Source organism: Chinchilla lanigera, unplaced genomic scaffold, assembly GCF_000276665.1.
Source record: "Chinchilla lanigera isolate Chin_1 unplaced genomic scaffold, ChiLan1.0 scaffold00110, whole genome shotgun sequence".
Taxonomy (NCBI): domain Eukaryota; kingdom Metazoa; phylum Chordata; class Mammalia; order Rodentia; family Chinchillidae; genus Chinchilla; species Chinchilla lanigera.
The window spans coordinates 748,558-770,715 of NW_004955511.1; the positions used below are offsets into that span (position 1 = coordinate 748,558).

Below are 22,158 nucleotides of genomic sequence, written 5' to 3' on the forward strand. Positions count from 1 at the left end.
TTTAGCATCTCTTTTGGAGCTAGCAGAAGACTAATCTTTTAGCTTTAAACTACCTCTATATTCAGCACTGAGCACTGTGATAAAATTCTAAGATATTTTTAGGGAAAAAGTCAATAATTTTTTGGTGTCTTCTCAAATACCAGAGAAACAGAAAACTAGAATAATAAAATTCCTCTTTATTTGTTAGTGATATCATTCTATATAACAAAATTAAATTATGTTTGGAAACCAGGAAGAATTATGAAAAAGATTAAAATCGTAATTTTTTCTGTCAATGAGTCTTGTAAGAAATCTAGCAAATGCTAAGTTGTATTTGTGAGCATGTAATTTCCCTCTAAATGGAAAATGTAGTTTCCCAAATTCATATTAGTTTGAAGATTTACTGAGATTTCAGCTCATCAAATATATATTAGCTGAAATAAGGGCAGCAAAAGGTCCAGAGAAATTAGAGAAGATATTAAAATGTACACATATTATCATTTATCCATAGATTTCACTCAAAATTTCTCAACTGTTATCTTGGACTGATTATTTAGTGTTCTCAAAAGCATCCTATCTATGGGTGTTGTGTTTGGATAAAAAAAAACACAGAAACAAAAGGAGTTCTGTCTTACAGATATTTTGCAATGCTCAGAAGGATTGAAATGTACCCATTAATTTTTTAAGTCTAGAGAACAAGAAGAATGGAGAGGGGAAACTGCTCTGCCGTGAACGAATTCGTTCTCCTGGGAATCACTGAGAACCCAGACGTCAGAGAGACACTTTTCACCATATTTCTCCTCGTTTATCTCATCAGTCTCTTAACGAACCTTGGCATGATCACTTTAATAAGAGCGGATCCCCACCTGCACACGCCCATGTATTTCTTCCTCAGCCACCTCTCCTTCTGCGACCTCTGCTATTCCACGGCCATCGGACCCAAGATGCTGGCGGGCTTCATGGCCGAGAGTAACTCAGTCCCTTTCCTGGGCTGCGCGCTGCAGTTTCTGACCTTCTGTGCCTTTGCAGACGCCGAGTGTCTGCTGCTGGCAGTGATGGCCTTTGACAGGTACCAGGCCATCAGCAAGCCCTTGCTCTACACGGCGCACATGTCCAGCAGGCTGTGCTCCCTGCTGGTGGCTGGGGTTTACCTGGTGGGATTCACAGACGCTCTCATCCACACCGCACTGACATTCCACTTGTGTTTCTGCGGGTCCAATGAGATTAATCATTTCTTCTGCGATGTTCCTCCTCTCCTTCTGCTATCTTGCTCTGATACACGGGTCAATGAGTTAGTGATATTTATCATTTTTGGTTTTATTGAATTGAGCACCGTTACAGAAGTACTTGTCTTCTACTGCTATATCATCTCATCAGTCTTGAAGATCCGCTCTGCGGAGGGAAGGTTCAAAGCTTTCTCCACCTGCGCCTCCCATCTCACTGCAGTTGCCATTTTCCAGGGAACCATACTCTTCATGTATTTTCGGCCAAGTTCTTCCTACTCCCTGGATCAGGACAAAGTGACCTCACTGTTTTACACCCTGGTGATTCCGATGCTGAACCCTCTGATTTACAGCCTGCGGAACAGGGATGTGAAAGAGGCCCTGCAGAAATTGAGAAATAAAGAGTGGTTTTAAATAATTGTATTTTATCTGCATGTAACACATATAAAAATGGTTGTTTTGAAGAATTGCATTGCATTGTGCAGAAGGAAATGGACATAGAGTATAACTCACTGAAATATACACTTAAGCTGATATTGAATTGTAAGAAAATGTAGTAGAGCTCCCTATATGTCTTGGTTCCTTGTGTACTGTGAATGAACATCTGGTACTTCTGTGCGGTAAGATTTCCTGATTTGTCTCAGTTGTGCCAGCCTTACATTTGCTCATGTTTTCATTCAATTTCAATTAACCTGAGGTTTGTTAAGTGTTTACCAGTTGCCCTTTGGCACTGTACATTGTATGGCAAATCCAGATGAATTACCATGGAATCTTACATTCTAGGGAAAGTGTGGAAATGAACTAAAAGAGCAATCAATTCTTTACAGTATTTAAACAATACTGAAGTAAGGGGAGCACAGCTATAATCCAGAGAAAACGTCTGCATGTGGTGTGCAGGAGAAAGTTTTTCTCAGATAGAGTTACTAAACCTCAGCCCTAAATGGAAACACGTAGGGGAAAGCAGGGATGTTAGGCAAGAGTCACAGCAGTTAGAGAAGCATGAGGCAGGTAGAGGTAGATAGAGAAATTGTATGTAGAAGTACATGTAGTGTCACTGGTTTAGGACATAAAAATACACTTTAAATGCCCTGGTACATTAGGTCTATCGATCATCAGAGTCTCTATGTCTTCTTTTCTTTCCTTCTTTCTCATCTTCTCCCTAGTTAAATGCTTCTCTTCATCATTTACAATAGTTTCTCTTCAGTCATTATTTATCCTTATCTCTTTAGTCATTATCTCCTTTACGGGAAAATAAGCATTGTTTTTCCTTCCAGGGATGCACCTTCTGTCCTTGTTTTTCAAATCTCTTACATCATGTCTGCCACACACAAAACGGGAAAGCAAAGAAAGAATAAAATTAACATAACATTTTTGAGTGGTTTCTAGATGGAGATGAACAAATATCCCTGAGGGTTTGATACGTGTCAAACACTCACAAAAGCTTATATACACCTGCACAGACCACCGTAATATATGTGGAATGTCTGTGAATGGAAAGGTAGATAATCTATATAGATGTGAATAATAATTTCCTGAGAATACGAAACACCCATCTGTGTATTTCATTGATAATTTCCTTTGTTACCTATCCCTAATTTTTGATGACGCAAGCACTGATTGCAGTGGTTGAGAGCCCATAGGCATATCTATACATTTGAAGGCCAACATAAGACACACTGGCTTTCTTAGTTATGCGTTACAATGACAAGCAGGAGGTCATCTTATATATCTTGCTGCTGGTGACAAATTGTGAAGTAAAACATTTCAGGATAGAACAAAAGGCCCAGGTAAGCAGGTGCGATTGTTCCTACTGCTAATCCAAGATTCTGGGAGGTGAGGCTGGAGGATAGCAACTTTGTTGTCTAAAAATAATGGCAAACACCTGGGACAGACCAATTGTAATGTTACAATGAGAACCTTTGGAAAACATGTTCACGGCTCCAAGGAAAATGCATTCATCTCCTAAATGCTGCAAGAATTTGAGGTTTAACAGAACAAGGGAAAGAGAGCAGAGAAGACCCTTCCTAAATTCAAAGTCTACCTTGAGGATTGGAAATTCTGCACTCATTCAGGAATAAGCAGAGACGATGTTAGGAAGATTTGAACACAGTAAGAAGATGGACACAAAGCAGTGGACAATTTAACTCTTTTTGGTGCTTAAGCTTAACTAAGTATCCTTGATCAGTAAGGATCTTTGTGATACAGGAAATCCTGAAGAAGCAAGCTTTAGACATCAGATATATCCCAGGCTTTCTGGAAGACTATGGGATGCCCAAGGCTGTACCACCTCTGCAGTATTCCCCAAAAGGCAATGAACCTGGTATTTGTAGCTAAAATGAACCCACAATCTACACCCACTGCTCTGGCTTGGTGCTTCTGCAAGCCCCATAGCAGCATGGCTAAGAGACTTAAGTCCCAGCTTGGACTGAGAAGTGACCTGCACTTTCCAGGGTGACTCTTAGACAGCAAGACTGCGTGATAACCAGGACAAAATAGCCCTAAGGCTCTAGGAGCCCTCAGCAATTGCAGCCGAGAGGAGTTAGAGTCCAGTGTCTTGGACCTTTACACCCACTGTGGGTTGGAGGCTGCACACGCATTGGGTAGCACCAGTGGCTCAGTCTCCCCTTGGTCCTAGTGCGTGCAGTGCACACCACACGTGTGTCCTTCCTTTATAAAGGGATGTGAAGTGTAAGACAGGATGAAGTATACATCCTGCCATTTCCTGTGTTCAAATCATCCATAAAATTTCCTAGACAGAATCATGCCTTCCATATATTCTTTCTCATCTTTAACACAAAGAAAGTAAAAAACTGACTTGTGTGTTTCATTTATGAAGAAAGCTTTTATTTCTACTTCTTTTGATGTAAAATATTTCATTTCACCCATTTCCTAAATAATGTACAATTACTGATATCAGCTTTTTCAGTATATTCATAGATTAACGGTAAAAATTTATACAAAATGTACATCTAATTCTGTATAACATAATATCTCAGAAATTTGTAGTAGTGTACATACATGCAAATCTCACCTCATGCAAATGTCTTTCTAAAAAAAATGTTTATAAATCACTTGGGAGCCTGAGATCACTCTTAAATTCTTACCAAATTCCACATATTTTTGTCTATTAACTAGTTTTTATTATATACTGTCATGTACTTTATATCCTGTGTATATCATAAATTTATATTGTCATTAAGAGCCACACTGCAGAGATGTAGCTATTGATGTCTAGAGTCTCAGAGACAATAATGTTTTTAATTTGAAAACCATGTTGTCAGCAAAGTCCTAATTAGAGTTCCATGAGTGAATCCCTTTGAAAAAATAATAATGTGGCCACTTTTGTGAAATGTTAAAGAATTTTTAAATGGAATCATACTTTGAAACTCCATAAATTCAATTATCTGCAGAATTTTAGAATTCTAAGATTTATCTAAATTTATCTAAAATCTCATGTGTAAGCATGGCATCCAAGGTGAATAAAGATAAAAGGACAGAAACGAATGCCGTATGAAAATACTGCTTTATTTTCCTTAAACAATTGAACATTATTAACAGTGGTGTCAAGAGAAAATGCCGCATAAAGCAGATGCACTGTACAATTCCAGAGAATAAATAGAAAATAAGAAAAATGATTGCACATGGAAACTGTGCACACTGGGAAGTTTAAAGAAGCTTATGTGTGAGCCGTCTCTGAAGGGATATTTCATACTATGGGAATCATGACATCGCATTTACAGATGTGATGGCTGTGGGTTCACTAATGGTTGATGAGAACTGCAGATGCCATACAATAATTATGCACCTGAGGTGTGTGCTCTGAGTCATAATTCAGTTATTAGTCATTAGGTCAACCAACACAGACCTTGTGGCCCAAACAAGCAGAACGAGACATTGTTGGTCTTTTCCATTTTATGCAATGAGTGAATTAGGTGATTTTGTTCTTGTGAAACCCCCCTTTGGGAATTAATTGCTACATTACTGTTGCTTCTATGTGTGTGCACGCCCGTGTGTGTGTGTGTGTGTGTGTGTGTGTACGCATGCGCACATGCTGTCTTCATCACATTCTCATTTTTGGTTTTGGGGACACAGTGTCAATCACCCACACCTTCGAGGAGAATGCATATATGTCAGCTCATATTTCATGCGTTCCAGTCCTCTCATGTCTGCTGGGCCCAGCAGGGGCAGTGTGGTGGGAGGTAGGAGTGCAGCCACTCCTGCGGTGATGTCCGGGATGCAGAGAGCGGGAGCAGGAGCCCTTCCAGGCCAGGCTCCTGATTACCACCTCTTCAGGCAGCCCACTCCTCCGTTCCTCAAATTTAGCTCTAGCTTCATCTGTGGACTAATCCACCAATGGGCATACCACCCGTATGAACCCCTGAGGCTTTGAGGGGATGTACAGATATAAACCATCTGCATTTGTTTGCTGTCCCTCCCTCTGCTCTCAGTGAACATGGGAAACCCATTAAGTTAGCTTCAGTGAAATCAGGATACCTTTCATACTCTGGAAAGTGATTTGTAAACAGTGTTCAACATCTTTCTGTATTTTGCCGTTATTTTCTATAATGATCACAATACCACCAAGGTAGCCCAGTGGACGATAAAACTGAGGCACATTTCACACTCCCTCGATGATTGCTAGTGACAGTCCACCAGTTCCCCATGAAGCGCATGCATTTGTGTTGCCCATGAGCTTTCTGATGTCTGTGTTATATGCTGATGATACCTGGTTATGGGGCGCGCACCTTGGTTCCCTTCCAAGTTCTTTCCACATTCATTTTCCTCTCAGGTCTGTCCCTGTTTCGAGGGATGCTATGTTTCCCCAGCTCACATTTTGTTTAGCATTACCTTTTTTTTTCATTCTTTCCTTTCTAAAAAAAATCAAGGTAAAATTTATATAACAAAAATTCTTCTTATGTGTGAACATTACACTGCTTGACTGCTGACCACTTTTATCCCCAGACGTAAAAGACTTTTACCCATTAAGCAGTTAATGTCTATTCTCTTCCGTCTAGCACCTAAGAAACATTCATCTCTTTTGTGCCTCTGTAGCTCTGCTTGTTCTAGATGTTCATAAGTGGATCATATAGTAAACCTCTCTGTGCATATATTCTCTTTCACTTAGGTTAATCTTTTTTCTTTAAAGAAATTAACAATGGTTGCTATATTACATACTGTTATCTTCATATTGGTTACTCAGATAAACAAATACAGACATGCAAGAATGATCAATTAAATATCAACTGTTCCTTTCAAGAAAACAAAAGAAATTAATAGCACAATTATCCAGCCATCTTGTGTATATATATATATATATTTTTCCCTTTCTTATTTTTTTTTCTCCTTTCTCTCATCCTAGTCATTCTTTCCTTTTGAGTAGTTTCTTTCCCTTTCTCACTATCTATTGTACCTTTTACATTTCAGTTATTCTTTCAGGCTCTAATACTAGGGAGACAATATGATGTTTACACATGTGGGTCTGATTTATTTCACTTATGAGCATGCTCTCTAGTGGTAGTCATTTACCTATAAAAGCCTCAAGTTTATCTTTCTTTATAGCTGAGTAATGCTCCATTATATGAAAATACTACAGCTTTTTTATCCTTTCCTCAGTTGATGGGCATTTGGGTTGCTTTCATGATTTAGCTATTACAAATTGTTCTGCTATAAACATGCGTCTTTTAGAGGTTCATCCATTTTTAGCAATTATACAGAGGTTAAACTCCTTCACCCAGTTAAACAGACTGACCGCTTTCCCTGAAGCCTAATTTAGAATCTGAGCTTGTGCAGTTATTTTAATTTTGCATGTTACATGACCAAATTTATTCAGTGGTTTGTATTTTCCCTCAGAACGGTGTTTTTTAAATGAGAAGAGGATCCTTAAACATTTTATTCAAGACTTAATCAAGTCCAAAACAATGTGTCTATGTTTTAGGATTTTCAGTTCATAAGACTTGCAAGCATTTGGAAAAATGGTAATGAGGCCCATGGTAACACATTATCATTCAAACAACCGACTGTCTATCAAATCACCATTTTTAGGAAATAGCTGTCTGATCCTGAAGCATGGTGCATTCCGAGACAGAGCTCCCTGCAGTCTCCTGATGCCAGGTACCTCGAATCTCCTTGCTGATGGAAGAAAGAGCAGAAGCACTGGAGTGTGACAAAGGTGTTCTACCACCTGGCCGTTTCACGAATATAAAGACCATCTACTGAGCCAGTGTATGAAAATTGTGCACCACATTAATTTTACAATCTGTCTTCAACTCTGTCTAGCAAATAAGGCTACATTTTAAAAACTTACATTTACTTAAAATGGAACATTAAAAAATATATTTTAATAAAGCAGCTTTAACTACAATGTACATATTGAAAACTATCTACTAAAAACAATATTTTAAGTAAATTTTCAGAAAGAAAAGCATCTTTTTCTTGGAAATCAGGCCAATAAAGAAGATTTCTAGCACCCTATGAAATGACCCCAGATCCATGACAAATGTTCTATATTTTGGTTGTCTGAATATATTTGGTGGCACTTATACAGTTATTTTTCTTTCAATTTCATGCTTATTTTCTTTTATTCAATGTAGTTTTACAAAATTCTGTCCTGTGTATAAAAGTAGTTCATTTGTTCCTTTTCTCATGTAATATTCCAATGTGTAAATATATGATAATTTATCTAAAATCAGAAGTAAGCAAAGAGCCCATAAATTTTTTAGAACTCAGAAATAACATTCTATTAATACATTGCCTGTGATTTTTCTTATGATATAAGAGCAAACCCTCATACTTGCAAGTCTTAGGAACTGAAAATCCTAAAAGATATTTCACAGCTCTTTCAATATTTCTCGGCAGTGCTGATCCACTAGGTTGGTCATATTTCAGTTCTTTAGAACATGAGAGTAAAATAATGCAGCAGTGAATATTTTACACGTCTTTGGTAGGACATATTCCCTCATTAATCTGGGTGTAAATCTAGAGGTTGGATTTTGAGGTCGCTGGGCATTCCTATATCGAGCTACAGTAGGTATTTCCACACAGGTGTACAAGGTGAAGTTCACTTCTATCTTCCATCTTCACTGTGTGAGAAGCGCTGTTGCTTCACACCGCTGACACGGCTCGATCTGTCCTTTCTTGTCACATTCACCATTTCCTGGCCGGTCCCAACACTGTACTGAAGCTTTAGTTTTTAGTTACTTGAGTACTAATAATGTTGACTATCACAACTACGAAATCTCAAATTCCTTTATCAAGGCTCTTTCCATCACTCTTTACATATTGAAAGCCTTTTGTAAAAAGGGCCGTGTGCACAGGTGTCTGGCTTTGTGCAATTCATGTTGTCCCATCTGGCATCAGTGTCAAGACTGTTTCTGGCCAAAACAGCCCAGAGGTGCAGTGTGTTTCTTTTGTATGCTGAGGAAGCAGCTCATCTTTTTTTTTTTCCAGATGATTTTAAGAGCGGAGAGTGGTTTACACAGTAGCGGAATACATAATTCACAGAGACAGAAAAGTCAGCTAGAAAAGATCTCAGAAATTAAAAATAAAAAGGACCTCAGAGCCGGGCGTGGTGGCACACGCCTGTAATCCCAGCACTCGGGAGGCTGAGGCAGAAGGATCGTTGCAAATTCGAGACCAGCCTAGGCTACAAAGTGAGCTCAAGACCAGCCTGAACTGCATAGTGAGACCCTGTCTCAGAAAAATAAAAACAAAAACAAAAACAAAAACAAAAAAGGACCTCAGAAATAATGTAAATTAATTGCCTCTTCTCCAGAAGGTGCTAGAAATAATCATTTTTAATGTACCACAGTGATTTAGAGCAACGCTGCGTGCTTCTTTCGTAATATGTTTCCAGAGAGAGGCTTGTGCGGGAGAGGAACAGCTGCTGCGTCTGACAGCAAAGCAGAGCCTGCTCCTCTCCACGTGATTGAAGGGCGTCGCGGTTCTGCTCTAGTCAGTGCGCGTGCGCAGCCTACCATCTCCTTGCTTTTGTCGGTTATCTGTGTTACACCTGTGCCCAAATGTACCCTGGCTGCGTCATACACCTGTGCTGGGATTTCAGTTTTAAGGACAATAGACGGAGCCAAAATAAGAACGTGGCCTATAACGTTAATGCACCATACAGAGTCACTGGTAATATTTTATTTGGACAGTAATATTTGTCGTAAGCTACAGGTAAACTTGTGAGAACCAGTGATTCAGACACGGAGAGGATATCTACACAGGCAAGCATGTTTTTGTCTTGAGAATCTCCTTATATATTCCCAGTAATTTGTTCTTATCCAACCTCAAAAATTCAGGGAAAAAGTTGGCTACAATTTAAACAATCAGTTGATTCTGTTTTTAGACTTCTTGTTAAACACTTATAATTTTATTTGCTTTAGTTCACAGCAACAAAATCTAATAACACAACAAACAGGTAAATCAGTATTTAGAAGCTTACTATGGGCTATACTGGAGTGAGATGAGCTAGTTAGATGACGTGATTTTTATTTTGTATTAGCTCATGTTTACAATACATACTGTTGACTTTCCTTTTGTGGAGTTAGTACAGGTACATATTACAGCTTAAATCCTTTCATATCCCTCCCCACAACCTCTGTATAAGTAGAAATCCATGATTAACACCACTGTATTTGTACTTATAATAGTTTCCACAAATTCTATCGTATTGCTGCTTCTAAGTAATGCTCCCAAAGGAGTATGAATTACCTTGTGAAGTTGGCAGACTCTTTAAAGAATTTTATTTAAAATGGCAAGTATCTTTCATAGTTTTCCTCACTGTAACAGTAGCTAACATGTTACATTATTACGTAACTGCCACATCAAGGACAGAGGACCTTCTTGATTTTCATTTATTTTTTAAAGGACTTTTACACAAGCCCATTTGATACTGAGAGCTAGAGAGCATAAGGTATTCATAGTCTTTCAGCCTCCGCAGTTCGGATGGATAACTGAGAGTTGCTTTGACCTTGCACAGTTGTTGCTTCAAATAAATGCCCATGCACATGTTTTCTCAACAAATGACACAGTAATTTAGTGATCAAAAGGTTACATCAAACAAGATGAAGTAGACAAGTATTGCAAACAGCCATTAACTTTCTTTCCCCCCTGAAATTACTATGTATATTATTATAGATACATTGTCTTAGTTTCCCAAATCATTTTATATAACTTATAAATATTACATATATATATATTTCAAACTACATACCATAGTAAGTTGCTTTCCTTTCACTAATACCTAGTAACACTCAAATATCTAGTTTTTAAAATTATTCATTTAATTGTTTCCATGTTTCCTATCACTTGCACAATGCAGATGCATTAGACAACACGGACGGAACACTCAGTCCTTGGAGAAAACAATACTCAGAATCTCCTATTGGAAACAATCATCTCAGACACAAACGGGGTTATGTTAAGACAGGGCCTTAAGGAGTCAGTTGTCTGTGCCCTACACTTCGGGGGCCTTTACCAAGTGCAGAGTCCAGTAATGAAGCAAAAGTTTCCTGAAGATAATTATGAAGATCCTGCAGCTAGCAACAAGGGCCCTTGGGCGTCTTGAGCAAGGCTCTTTCCATCACCGGTTAGCCATGTTGAAGATATCCGCTTCTTAAAAGCGAAGGGTTTCTCCACCCAAAGGCATTTGTAACTATCGGATCCTTTGCTAGAATCCTTTCATTTCTTCAACTGGCATTTATTTATTTCTGAGACTGAATATATACCTACAGGGATATCTCTCTTCTGCACAGTGAAATTTGATATTTGCTTGTGATTTATTTACTTCAGCCTTTTTACTTGATGAAGGATTTCAAGATTGTTATGAACAGTTTGATTGCTCAGTTAACTGATATCTACTCCTCTTACTAGATTAGAGGATTCACTAGTTTGGAAACCACTGGGTTTATCATGAAAATGAAATACAGGCATAAAAGCATTTAGTGAAAACTTGATAAAATTTAATATAAAAGAACTAATACTCAGATGACACAATGAGCAACTAAAAATTCTGGGAAAATTAGAAATACCAGGAAAGTTTTCCAAAGAGAACTAGTCCCACACATAAATTTCAGACAGAAAATGGGAATGTGAGATTAGAGAAATATGACATATTCATGCATGAATATTAGTACAAATTAGTGTAAATATTCATTTTAACAAATTAAGATAGTTGAAAGAATTTATTTTTAGTCTTTAGTGCAGGACATTAGGAGATCAAAAAATCACTATATAGGTGTGGAAAAAGTTTGGGTCTACTATAAATATTTAAAACCACTTTTTAGTTTTCAGTTTTTCAATGGCCACTTTCACATCCTTATTCCTTAAGCTGTAAATCAAAGGGTTCAACATGGGAATCACCAGGGTGTAAAACAACGAAGTCTTTTTGTCCTGCTCTAAAGAGTAGGAAGAACTTGGCCGAAAGTACATGAAGAGCACGGTTCCCTGGAAGATGGCAACGGCAGTGAGGTGGGAGGTGCAGGTGGAGAAAGCTTTGAACCTCCCCTCTGCAGAGCGGATCTTTAAAATGGATAACATGATATAGCAATAAGAGACAAGAACTCCTGAAATGGTGCTCAGTTCAATGAAGCCAAAAATGATAAATATAGCTAACTCATTGATCTGTGTATCTGAGCAAGATAGTAATAAGATAGGTGGGATATCACAGAAGAAATGATCAATCTGATTAGAGCCACAGAAACATAAGCGGAATGTCAGTGTGGTGTGAATCAAAGCATCTCCCACTCCCACCAGGTAAACCCCAGCCACCAGCAGGGAGCACAGCCTGCCGGACATGTGCGCCGTGTAGAGCAAGGGCTTGCTGATGGCCTGGTACCTGTCAAAGGCCATCACTGCCAGCAGTATGCACTCGGCATCTACGAAAGTACAGCAAATGAAGAACTGCAAAGCACAACCAAGGAAAGAAATTGATTTGTCCTTGCCAAAAATGTCAAGCAGCATCTTGGGTCCAACTGCTGTAGAATAGCAGAGGTCACAGAAAGAGAGGTTGCTGAGGAAAAAGTACATGGGTATGTGAAGCTGGGAGTTCATTCTGATTAAAATGACCATGCCAAGATTCCCCAGAAGATTAATGAGATAAATAAGTAGAAACATGGTAAATAGTATTACTTTCATCCCAGGGTTATTAGTGATTCCCACTAAAATGAATTCAGTCAGTGAGGAACAATTTCCTTGGTCCATTGCTGTCATTCTTGTCTAAGCTTTGGAAAAAAAAAATGAAAAATTGAAGAGTCAGATGTTGCATTTCTGGATATCAGTAAAGTATATAAGGCAGACCTGTGATTTTTTCTTCATTGTCATATGTATCCAGGTCATGTTTTATTTTAGAAACCATTTTTTAAAATGCCTGATCATGCTATGTCTTAAAAATTGCTTTTATGTATTTGAGAAAAAAGATAAAATTTTAGTATCTCAGATAATTGAGAGGATTTGATCTGAATCTACACAGTCTTCATGATTGATACATGTGTCTTTCAACAAATTTCTGATTTTTATGGGTCTTCTTTCCGTATTCCATGGACTATATATGGATGAATTGAAATCATACTTGATCTTTAAAATAATACTAAATAGAATAAATACTAGACACAAAGGTTTAAAATGCTTGACTAAGCCTTTCTTAGGTTTTACATCATCTACTTGTACATAGAATTTGTTTTATTATGTTTCTAAATGTGACGATTTGTTCAAAAGTGGTTCTAGAAATTTTGAATTTATCATTGGCTAATGTTAAATCACTGCGACACTTTCATTGGTTTATGCTTTACTTAGTATTTTATGAGAGAAGTAATTTTCATTTGCCATTTCTTTATACATCTGTTAAGATATTGTTACAATACTTGTTACCTGTTTATAGCAATGCTCTGTTACAAAGTAATCAGTCTTATGTCCAAAAGCAGAAGCAACACATTTACATACATATTTGAAATTCACTGAGTTAAGAGTTCTTGTACATTAAAAATTTGGAATGGAATGAAAGACAAATCAATATTTCTGAGATGTTTAGATTTCTCTACCTTTTAACCATGTGTAGTTTTATGTTTCTCTGTTGACATATGAGAACTGAAATGTGGATGATATATTTTTGCATTTTAATAACAAGTAAAATATGGTCTGTGTTTCGTATGGAATTAGGTTTATGCATGCTTTTTAATGTACCAAGTCAATTACTTATGAAATAAAAGAAAAAGTATCTGAAATTCATATTTGTGCTTGCACAACCATTAAATAAGGACTTTCCTATGTTAGCAGACTGAAATAAAAACTTGAAATATTATTCTGTGGGTACCATTACATGCAGTCAGATTCTTTCAATTCTGATGAAATATATAGAGATATATAATTCTCTCTCCTTCTCTCTCCATACTATATATAGATGGATACAGAATATAGATACAGATACGGACACAGAGACAAAAACAAACAGAGACATAAACATAGATATATCTCCATATTAGGCGTTATATATGAGAAAATATTAAAATACATAAGAAAGCATAAAATGAATCATTTTTTAAAAATTTCTCACGTTATTTCTTTTTCCAAAATGATGTTTTTCCTAACTCCTTTTCACTCTATGTTCCTAAGTCTGTACACTCATGAACATTCCTGAGACAAGGAGGTCTTTGGCAGCTGAACTGCAGTCAGACAGCATTTTATTTCACCAGGCAGCATTTGGGACCTTGGGCTCAAGTTTTTTCCCTGAGGCTTTGCTGTGATTAATTTTACATCTGGTTCTGTATTTTGCCCTGCAAATATACTAACAGCTTTAGTTATGGTGAGCTTTAAACATTCACAACTGTAACAAAATTCTTTTAGGAAGAAAACAGCAAATGATTCTTTAAATTCTAAACTGCAGTTGAAATTTCTCCAATCACAGCAGAACTTTATTGAATCCCAAATAACCCCTGTTTAATCACTGTTAATTCCTCCCTGCTAGCCCTTCTTCCTCTCATTTTTTGAACACTCTCCTTTACCATCTCAGGAATATTATTGCCTCTTGAGATAATTATTTTATTTAACTAACGGTGTAATGATTACATTAAAATATTCACCCTCGTAATGAAAACACTTCTTTGCTTGCCAGTATTTTTGTAATTTTGTGCAGCCACCGCCACTATCACATCGAGGACATTTGTCATCACCCCAATAAGAAGTCCAGACCTATTAGCAGTGATGTCCATTTCTTCTCACCCTGCAACCCCTGGCAGCCACAGATCTCTTGCCAGGGCACTGTATTTGTCCACTCTGAACAGCCAGCACTGATAGAATTACAGAGTATTTAGCTCTTTTCTGATTATTTTCAAGGTTCACCAATGTTGTTCCATGCGTCAGGATACCCTTCCATGGAATTTTACTTTTTTGTGAATATAATATATTTTGATTATGCTTTCACTGGTTGGAGGACATTTGGCTTATTTCTGTTTTCTGGCTAATATGAGTTATGGTATTGTACTGCCATCTCTTTGTTTGCTGTGGTTTGAAGCTATCCACTAATGCAAAGGCTCACCGACTGTTACAGCTAGATCACTGAAGAGACAGCCTCTTACGTGAAAACTATGGCCTTGTTGTACTACCAGTTTCCTTACAGAAAGAACTGGTAAGTCTTCATTTACCTATGAGATCAGCCAAAGCAAAGCTCATGAGGTGCCATGCTCTGTCTCTTCCATAAGACTCGTGATTGTTTGGACATTTGAGTTGCAGTTGAGTTCCACTCACCATGAGTCATGACCTCCTTCCAGACACAAACTGTGAGTTGCATATCCCTACCCTTTTCCTGCATGCTTCAAGGGGTATGGCCCAAAGCGTATAAATGCATGTCAGAAGTTTCCTTTTCTATCATATTGCTTTTCTCATCCCCCAGAAATAGCTCACAGTAGCATTTTAATTATGTCTTACCATAGTTCTTTCTGATGGAACGTTTTGGAAAATCTTTGAACTTCCTGCACTTCACTTGAATTTTTTTTTATTATCTTTCTCCAAATATAGCATGTTTTTTGTTGTTGTTGCTGTTGTTTATTTGTTTGTTTTTTCTTCCGGTACCAGGAATCGAACTCATGACCTTGCACTTGCCAAGCAGGCACCTTGCTGCTGAGCTAAATCCCCAGCCACCACCCCACCTCCTTTTTTTTTTTTGGCTATTATTTCTTTTAAAAGCTTCCTGGCTGTCCTTTTCATTTTTCTTATCTCTCTTTTAACTCCTTTGTTTGTTTGTTTTTCTTTTTTTGTATCAGGAGTTGAACTCAGGACCTTGCGCTTGTCAGGCAGGTGCTCGTGCCACTGAGCTATATTTCCAGCCCATCTTTCTTCAACTCCTGTGACATAAATTCTTACTTTCTTGATGTCATGCAAATTCTATAAGTTTGCCACACTCTTTTTCAGTAACCTTTTCCTTTCTTCAACTTTGTGCCAGATCCAGCACAGTTCTTGAAACTCTGGAGGGGAGATGGTGGAGGATGAAGAACAACAAGAGCGAAGATGCAGAAAGCTGAGGTCAGGTGGAGCCTCCTCTGCTGGTGGGAGAGAAGGAGCTGCCCAAGACCACAGTGCATTTATTTATACACTTAGGAAGTCATTGCCACTTGAAACCCCTCTGCTGAGCAACTGGCTTGCCTGGTTTACCCGGAGTTGGAACTGGAACAGCTTGTTCAAATGGCTCACCTTGGTGCTCAGTTCTCTCTGGGCTGGCCTTGCTTTAGTGCTCCATGTGTGGTCGATCTCCAGTTTTAGCCACTTCCCACATTGAGTCTATATTCTCAAGTAACCTGTCTCAGAGTTGGTAGATTTTTTTCATATCCTTTATTAATTCTTGTGTTGATGGTCAGTCTCATCTTTTTATTTCATTCTTTGCTCCAACACTTTGGTTGATTATTTCTCTTCTCAAATTTCCCATTGAAATTCTAGTTTTTTATGATTTCACTGCACCATCTCTTTGAGTTTCCTTGATAAAATCTCTGAAATTCCTCAGATAAATTATTTTGAGTTATTAGTTGGGAAGCATATAGGTATCTTTTTCTTTAAGAGCAGTCACTAGGAGGTTTTTTCAATAGAGATCTATTCCTTTGTTGTTTTCCCTTCATTTTAAATTCTTGTTTTTGGCTGATTTATGTAGACATCTGCTTGTTTGATGGAATGGTTCTTTCTTCCCCACTTTACAGGGTGGTTTTAGGGGAGAAATACTTTCTGCTATGGGAGAGTGTGAGCATCTGTGAGGGAGGGACAGGGTCTTTCTGCCTCCAGTGAGATTAGTGTCATTGCCTTTGTGCAATTCTGTCATCTAAAGTCAGTGGTGGAATGCATTTCATGGCGCACTGGGGGCAAATAATCTGTGGATGCCCAAGCAGTAGTGAAGGGTTATGACATACACAGGGGTTAATTTTCAAGGTTCCTCATAATCTCTTTTTCTCTCACTTGCGTAGTCATTGGCAAAAGGATCTTTAGTGGTACTAAGTCCAGCTCATATGCACAGGCATTGAGAAAGACACTAATATGTTGTGTATGGCTTCTGTGGAGTGGACATAGGGCTGAAGTTGGAATTATGCACACTGTGCAGGGATAGCAGCTGAGGTTGTGGGGCAACAATGCCTAGGTATAATTTCCCCACCTACTTCAATGCTAATGGTATACAGCACATGAGGGCTCATCAAAGAGTGAAGGAGCTTGGGCCCAGTGTCTATAGGTGTGTGTGTGCATGCACGTGCACACGTGTATGTGTGTGTGAATGCTACTGCAGTTACAGGGTCCAGGTGTGAACTAGGTGGCTATGGCAACAGAGCTTGTGTATTAGTTCATTCTGGCTGTTATAATAGCTAGATAACAGCGTTTAATGGATGCGAACCTTGCTAGATTTCTTACTTAAATAACTATCTTTATCTTTTCTTTGTATCTTTAAATCACTTCCTTCTCACATGTCCACCAATGACTGACAACAAATATTAATGTTCAAATAGTATAAAATTAATAATAGTGTGTAATGAATTAATTTCATCTTAAGACCCTATATCTTGGCCCTTTTATGTATGTTATTGAAATTCCAGGAGACAAGTATTATATAGTGGTAGTATATTTAATTAGATGTATAAAGTGTATCTTATATAGAAGTCAGGTTCCTCTCTGTGAGAGAGGCAATTAGCCCAGATTGTTTTTAAGGTCATCCACAGAGGGCATTTCTGCCTCTGAGTTCTCAGAATTTTGATTTTCTTGCTCTGTAAACCTCTCCCCACTTTAAAAAAAGGGGAGCTACTTCTGCCTATGAAAGAGTGGTACTACACCTCCAGCCTTTCTTGACCAAGAAGAATGGTGAAAGTGATACAAGCTAAATAGTAAGAAGTTCACAAGGTTGAATATTTTAAATTGTGACCACAGTAAAGGATGTCTTCACATTCAGAATTTAATCAGTACCTCTTCCATATCCAATGTATCAGTTACTTTCCTCTCATTGGTGAGATAAAATAACCAACACCCAACATTAAGGAAGGAAAGGTTATTTAGCTCACAGTTTGTGCAGGTTTCAGTCCATACCTGGCTGGCTCCAAGGCAGGGTGACACATGGCAGAGGGCAAGGGTTCATGGCAGCAGAAGACAGCAAAAGCAACAAGAGCAAAAAGAGAGGAGCAGAAATAACAAACCTCTTTCCCTTCCTTATATTGTATGCAGGCTCCTCACCCCAGGGCTGGTGTAGCACTCACACCCATAATCCCAGTATTGGACCATGAATCAATCACAAACTCTAGAATCCTGCCCCCCATGACTGTATGAGGCTTTGGGGAGATATCCAGACACAAACCATAGCATGCAACTTTATTACTGCTATGTAATTGGAAAATTAAGCCTCAGTATGATATTATGACTGACCTAAAGCAAAGCCACAATAAAAACAAAAGTTACAGGAATACTATTGAGAATCTGAAACAACCGTGGTTCTTATTAGAAAGGACAACTGACATTCCATTTAGTAAAACTGTATGAAAATCTCTGGCCTAGTGCACACCTGCGTTATTCCAGCACTTTGAGAGGCTGAGGCAGGAAGCCCTCAAATTGAGTACTGCCTCAGAATGTAGCTCCATGCAAAACTATGCAGTTCAGTTCCTGGTATGGAGGACAAACAAAGCAGAAGTATACAGGATATAGAGAATAGTAAGGTACTCAGAAATTTTATAACCCCTAAATTCCACTTCTGAATTTGTACCCAATGTGGCGGTGACAATGCCCCCCCACAGGCACTTACACAATTAACCTTTCCATTATTTTAGTAGCATAAAACTGAAACTAACTCAACTCTGCTCAACTTTAGCTCAGATTATAATTTTGTAACATTAATGTAGCTTACAAGCTCAGGTACTGGGTCAGGATAAGACTTGCCACAAGGTGATATACATTCTTTTGTTTAGAATGTTAAAGCTATTCAATTTCTTGATACATTCTACAACATGGACTAACCTTGAAAATATTAAGACAGGTGAAAAAAAAGGTGCTGACAAAAAGCAATGAATGGTATGATTCATTCATATGAACATCCAGAAGAGGGAGATCTGCAGAGATAATAAATAGATTCATGGTTGCTCTGTGCTGGGGAGAGGGAGGAGGGGAAGTAACTGTGTACTGGGTAAAGATCTCTTTTCTTGTTGATGAAAGTATTCTACATATCATAGAGCAACTTAGCTACACAACAATGAAAGTTTTATGTTATATGAACGATACCCTCATTGAAAAAATAAACAAAGAGAAAAAAAGGAACTAAGACAGGGACCTGGCTATATGAAATCCAACTCAGGGAATTTCACATCCCTTAGGGAAGGGAAGGAACTAAGAGGAAAACAGGTCCAGAGAGAAATCAGAAGTTGATCAAGGGCAACTCTACATCCTGCAGATGTATGTCGGAGAAGTAAAAAGTGATCAGAAAGATCTCACTTTATGAGGTAAACTATCAATAACTAGCAATCAGCTAAGTGGTTTGAAATTTGTGTCAACATCATCTCTCTCAGGACACTATTGGCATCAGCATGGGATCTATAATGGGAAATGCTAATGAAATAGAAAGGGCCACTTACAATGGCTTCAAACACAACTTTCTTCAGTATGAAAAGATAATGCTTTAACTGATTTGAGCTGGATGAGTTTCCCACCTTCACTAGTAATGGCAGGAGGGGGGTTAACAACAGACACAGTAATCAGGAACACACACACAAACACACACACACACACACACACACACACACACACACACGAGGAGAAGTGCTGTCCTTAGTAATTTCCAGGTGAGATTTCAGAAGGTACCTTGAATAGTAAAAAATCTGGTGATTACATTTAATTATTTTTTCCCTGTTTTTTTTTCTCAAACACAATGTGCTGTAGATAAACAGAAAGGACCGCTCAGTTCTGAGGAATTCACAATTTTATGCTGCATCTAAGCATCTCTCATCTCTACAGGGTGGTAGCAAAACAATGTCTCAGAGGTCAATGTCTGTGGATGACACTCCAGGAACGTTAAAGCAGGACAGAGAGGGGAAGGAAATCTTTCTGGGTGAAGCATTGAAGAGACGATACTGAAAGATTTCTGCTCACAGATATCCTGAACAAGGCTCTTTCCTGTGTCTGTTTCATGGCACTGGACATCTTTACTTCCAAAAATAGGCCTTTCTATCTCAACCCTTCTCGTTTTCTTTCTTTCGTTTTTTTTTTTTTCTGTCTTTTCTTCCAGTACTAGGAATCGAACTCACAACCTTGTGCTTGCCAGGCAGGCACTTTGCCACTGAGGTAAATCCCCAGGACCCCTCAACCCTTCTCCAGTGGAAAGATCTTGTGCCTAGGAATCTTTCCTTTTCCTCAATTTTCATTTGCAGATCTGACATAAAATTCCTCCCGACAAGGCAACGTCTCACCTGCATCCTGGACTAAGACGTTTTGTTTGGGATGTGTTTGCCTGAGTTCTTTGAATTTAGAAAGGATTTGAGACTTATCATGAATTAAGTAAATAAGCTGTTTCTTATTATGATTTCCTTTCACTAGTTTACAAGATTAAGTATAAGATTCATATGCAGTGTGTAGTATTCTGCAGGATTTGCCACATGAACAAAACACTTAAATCCACAAAACCAAGTAGAAAAAACCTAATAGATTATCTCATAATTGAAATAATGTTGAAATTAAGGAATTACCAATGAAAAATTTGGCAAAATAGGAAGATCTGGACCTTTTTTACAGAAAGATAATACCGTAATCAAATTCATGACACATAGAGGAAAGACAGATCTGAAGTCACACACTGGAAATCCCAGCTACTCCAGAGGCTAAGGGAGGAGAATTGCAAATTCAACACCATTCCGGCAGCATAGAAAGACCCCATCTCAAAATAAATAAATAAATGAAAAAGGACAGCAGATAAGAAATTCACATCACAACATTTCCTTTTATTAGGTTTTAGCCCTCCTACTCATTTCAATTAAACTGAATTATGTATTGTGCCATATAATCTTAAGAAAAACCACCATGTATGGGGGTGTTTTGTACAGATCTTTAAAACCACCTTTTATTTTTAATTTTTTTTCCAGGGCTTCTTTCACATCCTTGTTCCGTAGGCTGTAAATCAGAGGGTTCAGCATGGGAATTACCAGGGTGTAAAACAGTGAGGTCATTTTGTCCTGCTCTAAGGAGTAGGAAGAACTGGGACGGAAGTACGTGAAAAGCATGGTTCCCTGGAAGATGGCGACGGCAGTTAGGTGGGAGGCGCAGGTGGAGAAAGCCTTGAACCTCCCCTCAGCAGAGCGGATCTTTAGGATGGATACAATGATATAACAATAAGAGATAAGGACTCCGGAAATGGTGCTCAGTTCAATGAATCCAAAGATGATGAATAATGTCAGTTGATTGACTTCTATGTTAGAACAGGAAAGAAGATAAAGTGGAGGCAAATCACAGAAGAAATGGTTGATTTCATTAGACCCACAGAAACATAGACGGAATGCCATTGTGGTGTGGATCAAAGCATCTGTGAGTCCCACCAGGTAAACCCCAGCCACCAGCAGGGAGCACAGCCTGCTGGACATTTGAGCCGTGTACAGTAAGGGGTTGCTGATGGCCTTGTAGCGATCAAAGGCCATCACAGCAAGGAGTACACACTCAGAATCTGCGAAGGTGCAGGAGATGAAGAATTGCAGAGCACAACCAAAAAAAGGAATTGATTTATCCTTGCCAAATATGTCCACCAGCATCTTTGGTCCAATTGCTGTGGAATAGCAGAGGTCACAGAAAGACAAGTGGCTGAGGAAAAAGTACATTGGTGTGTGGAGCTGGGGATCCATTCTAATTAAGATGATCATTCCCTGGTTTCCCAGAAAGTTAATAAGATAAACGAGGAAAAACATGGTAAACAGAGTCGCTTTCATCTCGGGGTTACTGGCAATTCCCTTGAAAATGAATTTAGTCAGTGAGCAATTTCTCTGGTCCATTGTTCTTTTCTTGTCTGAGCTTTTGATAAAATGATAAAAAAATTAAGCAAATAGGTGCATATTTCACATTTCTGAATATCAATAATATACTTGTAAATCATTTTTTATTTTCTTAATTTTTTTTGGTCTTTTTGAAACAGTCTCACTATGTTCAGGCTGGCCTTGAGCTCACTTTGTAGCCCAGGCTGATCTCAAACTCCCAAGGATCCTCCTGCCTCAGCTTCCCCAGTGCTGGGATTATAGGTGTGCACCACCACGCCAGGCATATACTTGTAAATTAAAATACAACTTGTTTTATTGTTCTTTGAAGTTTGGGAAAATTATCCATGTAGTCATGTTTCATTTTAAAAATATCTATTTGAAAATAATAAAATGTATCTGAGATAGTTGTGATATTTTGATAGACATAAATATCATTTATGAAGTCTGTGCCTTTTTAAAAGTGCCATAATTTCTGTGGACCCTACTTTCCTTATCTCAGGGGATAGAAC

General features: G+C 38.3%; 2 protein-coding genes and 1 pseudogene across 2 annotated transcripts; 1 reads left to right on the forward strand and 2 right to left on the reverse strand.

Annotated features, from left to right (window-relative positions):
• The first annotated feature begins 683 nt into the window (after positions 1-683).
• Positions 684-1,616, forward strand: LOC102026896 (olfactory receptor 5W2-like). Its single transcript, XM_005407946.1, has one exon. It carries the CDS (start codon positions 684-686, stop codon positions 1,614-1,616), a length of 933 nt encoding a protein of 310 aa, XP_005408003.1.
• Positions 1,617-11,468: 9,852 nt separating this feature from the next.
• On the reverse strand, positions 11,469-12,401 carry LOC102027212 (olfactory receptor 5W2-like). The gene has a single exon (XM_005407947.1). The coding sequence runs from the start codon at positions 12,399-12,401 to the stop codon at positions 11,469-11,471; it is 933 nt and encodes a 310-aa protein (XP_005408004.1).
• Positions 12,402-20,735: 8,334 nt separating this feature from the next.
• Positions 20,736-21,670, reverse strand: LOC102027557 (annotated as a pseudogene).
• Positions 21,671-22,158: the final 488 nt, after the last annotated feature.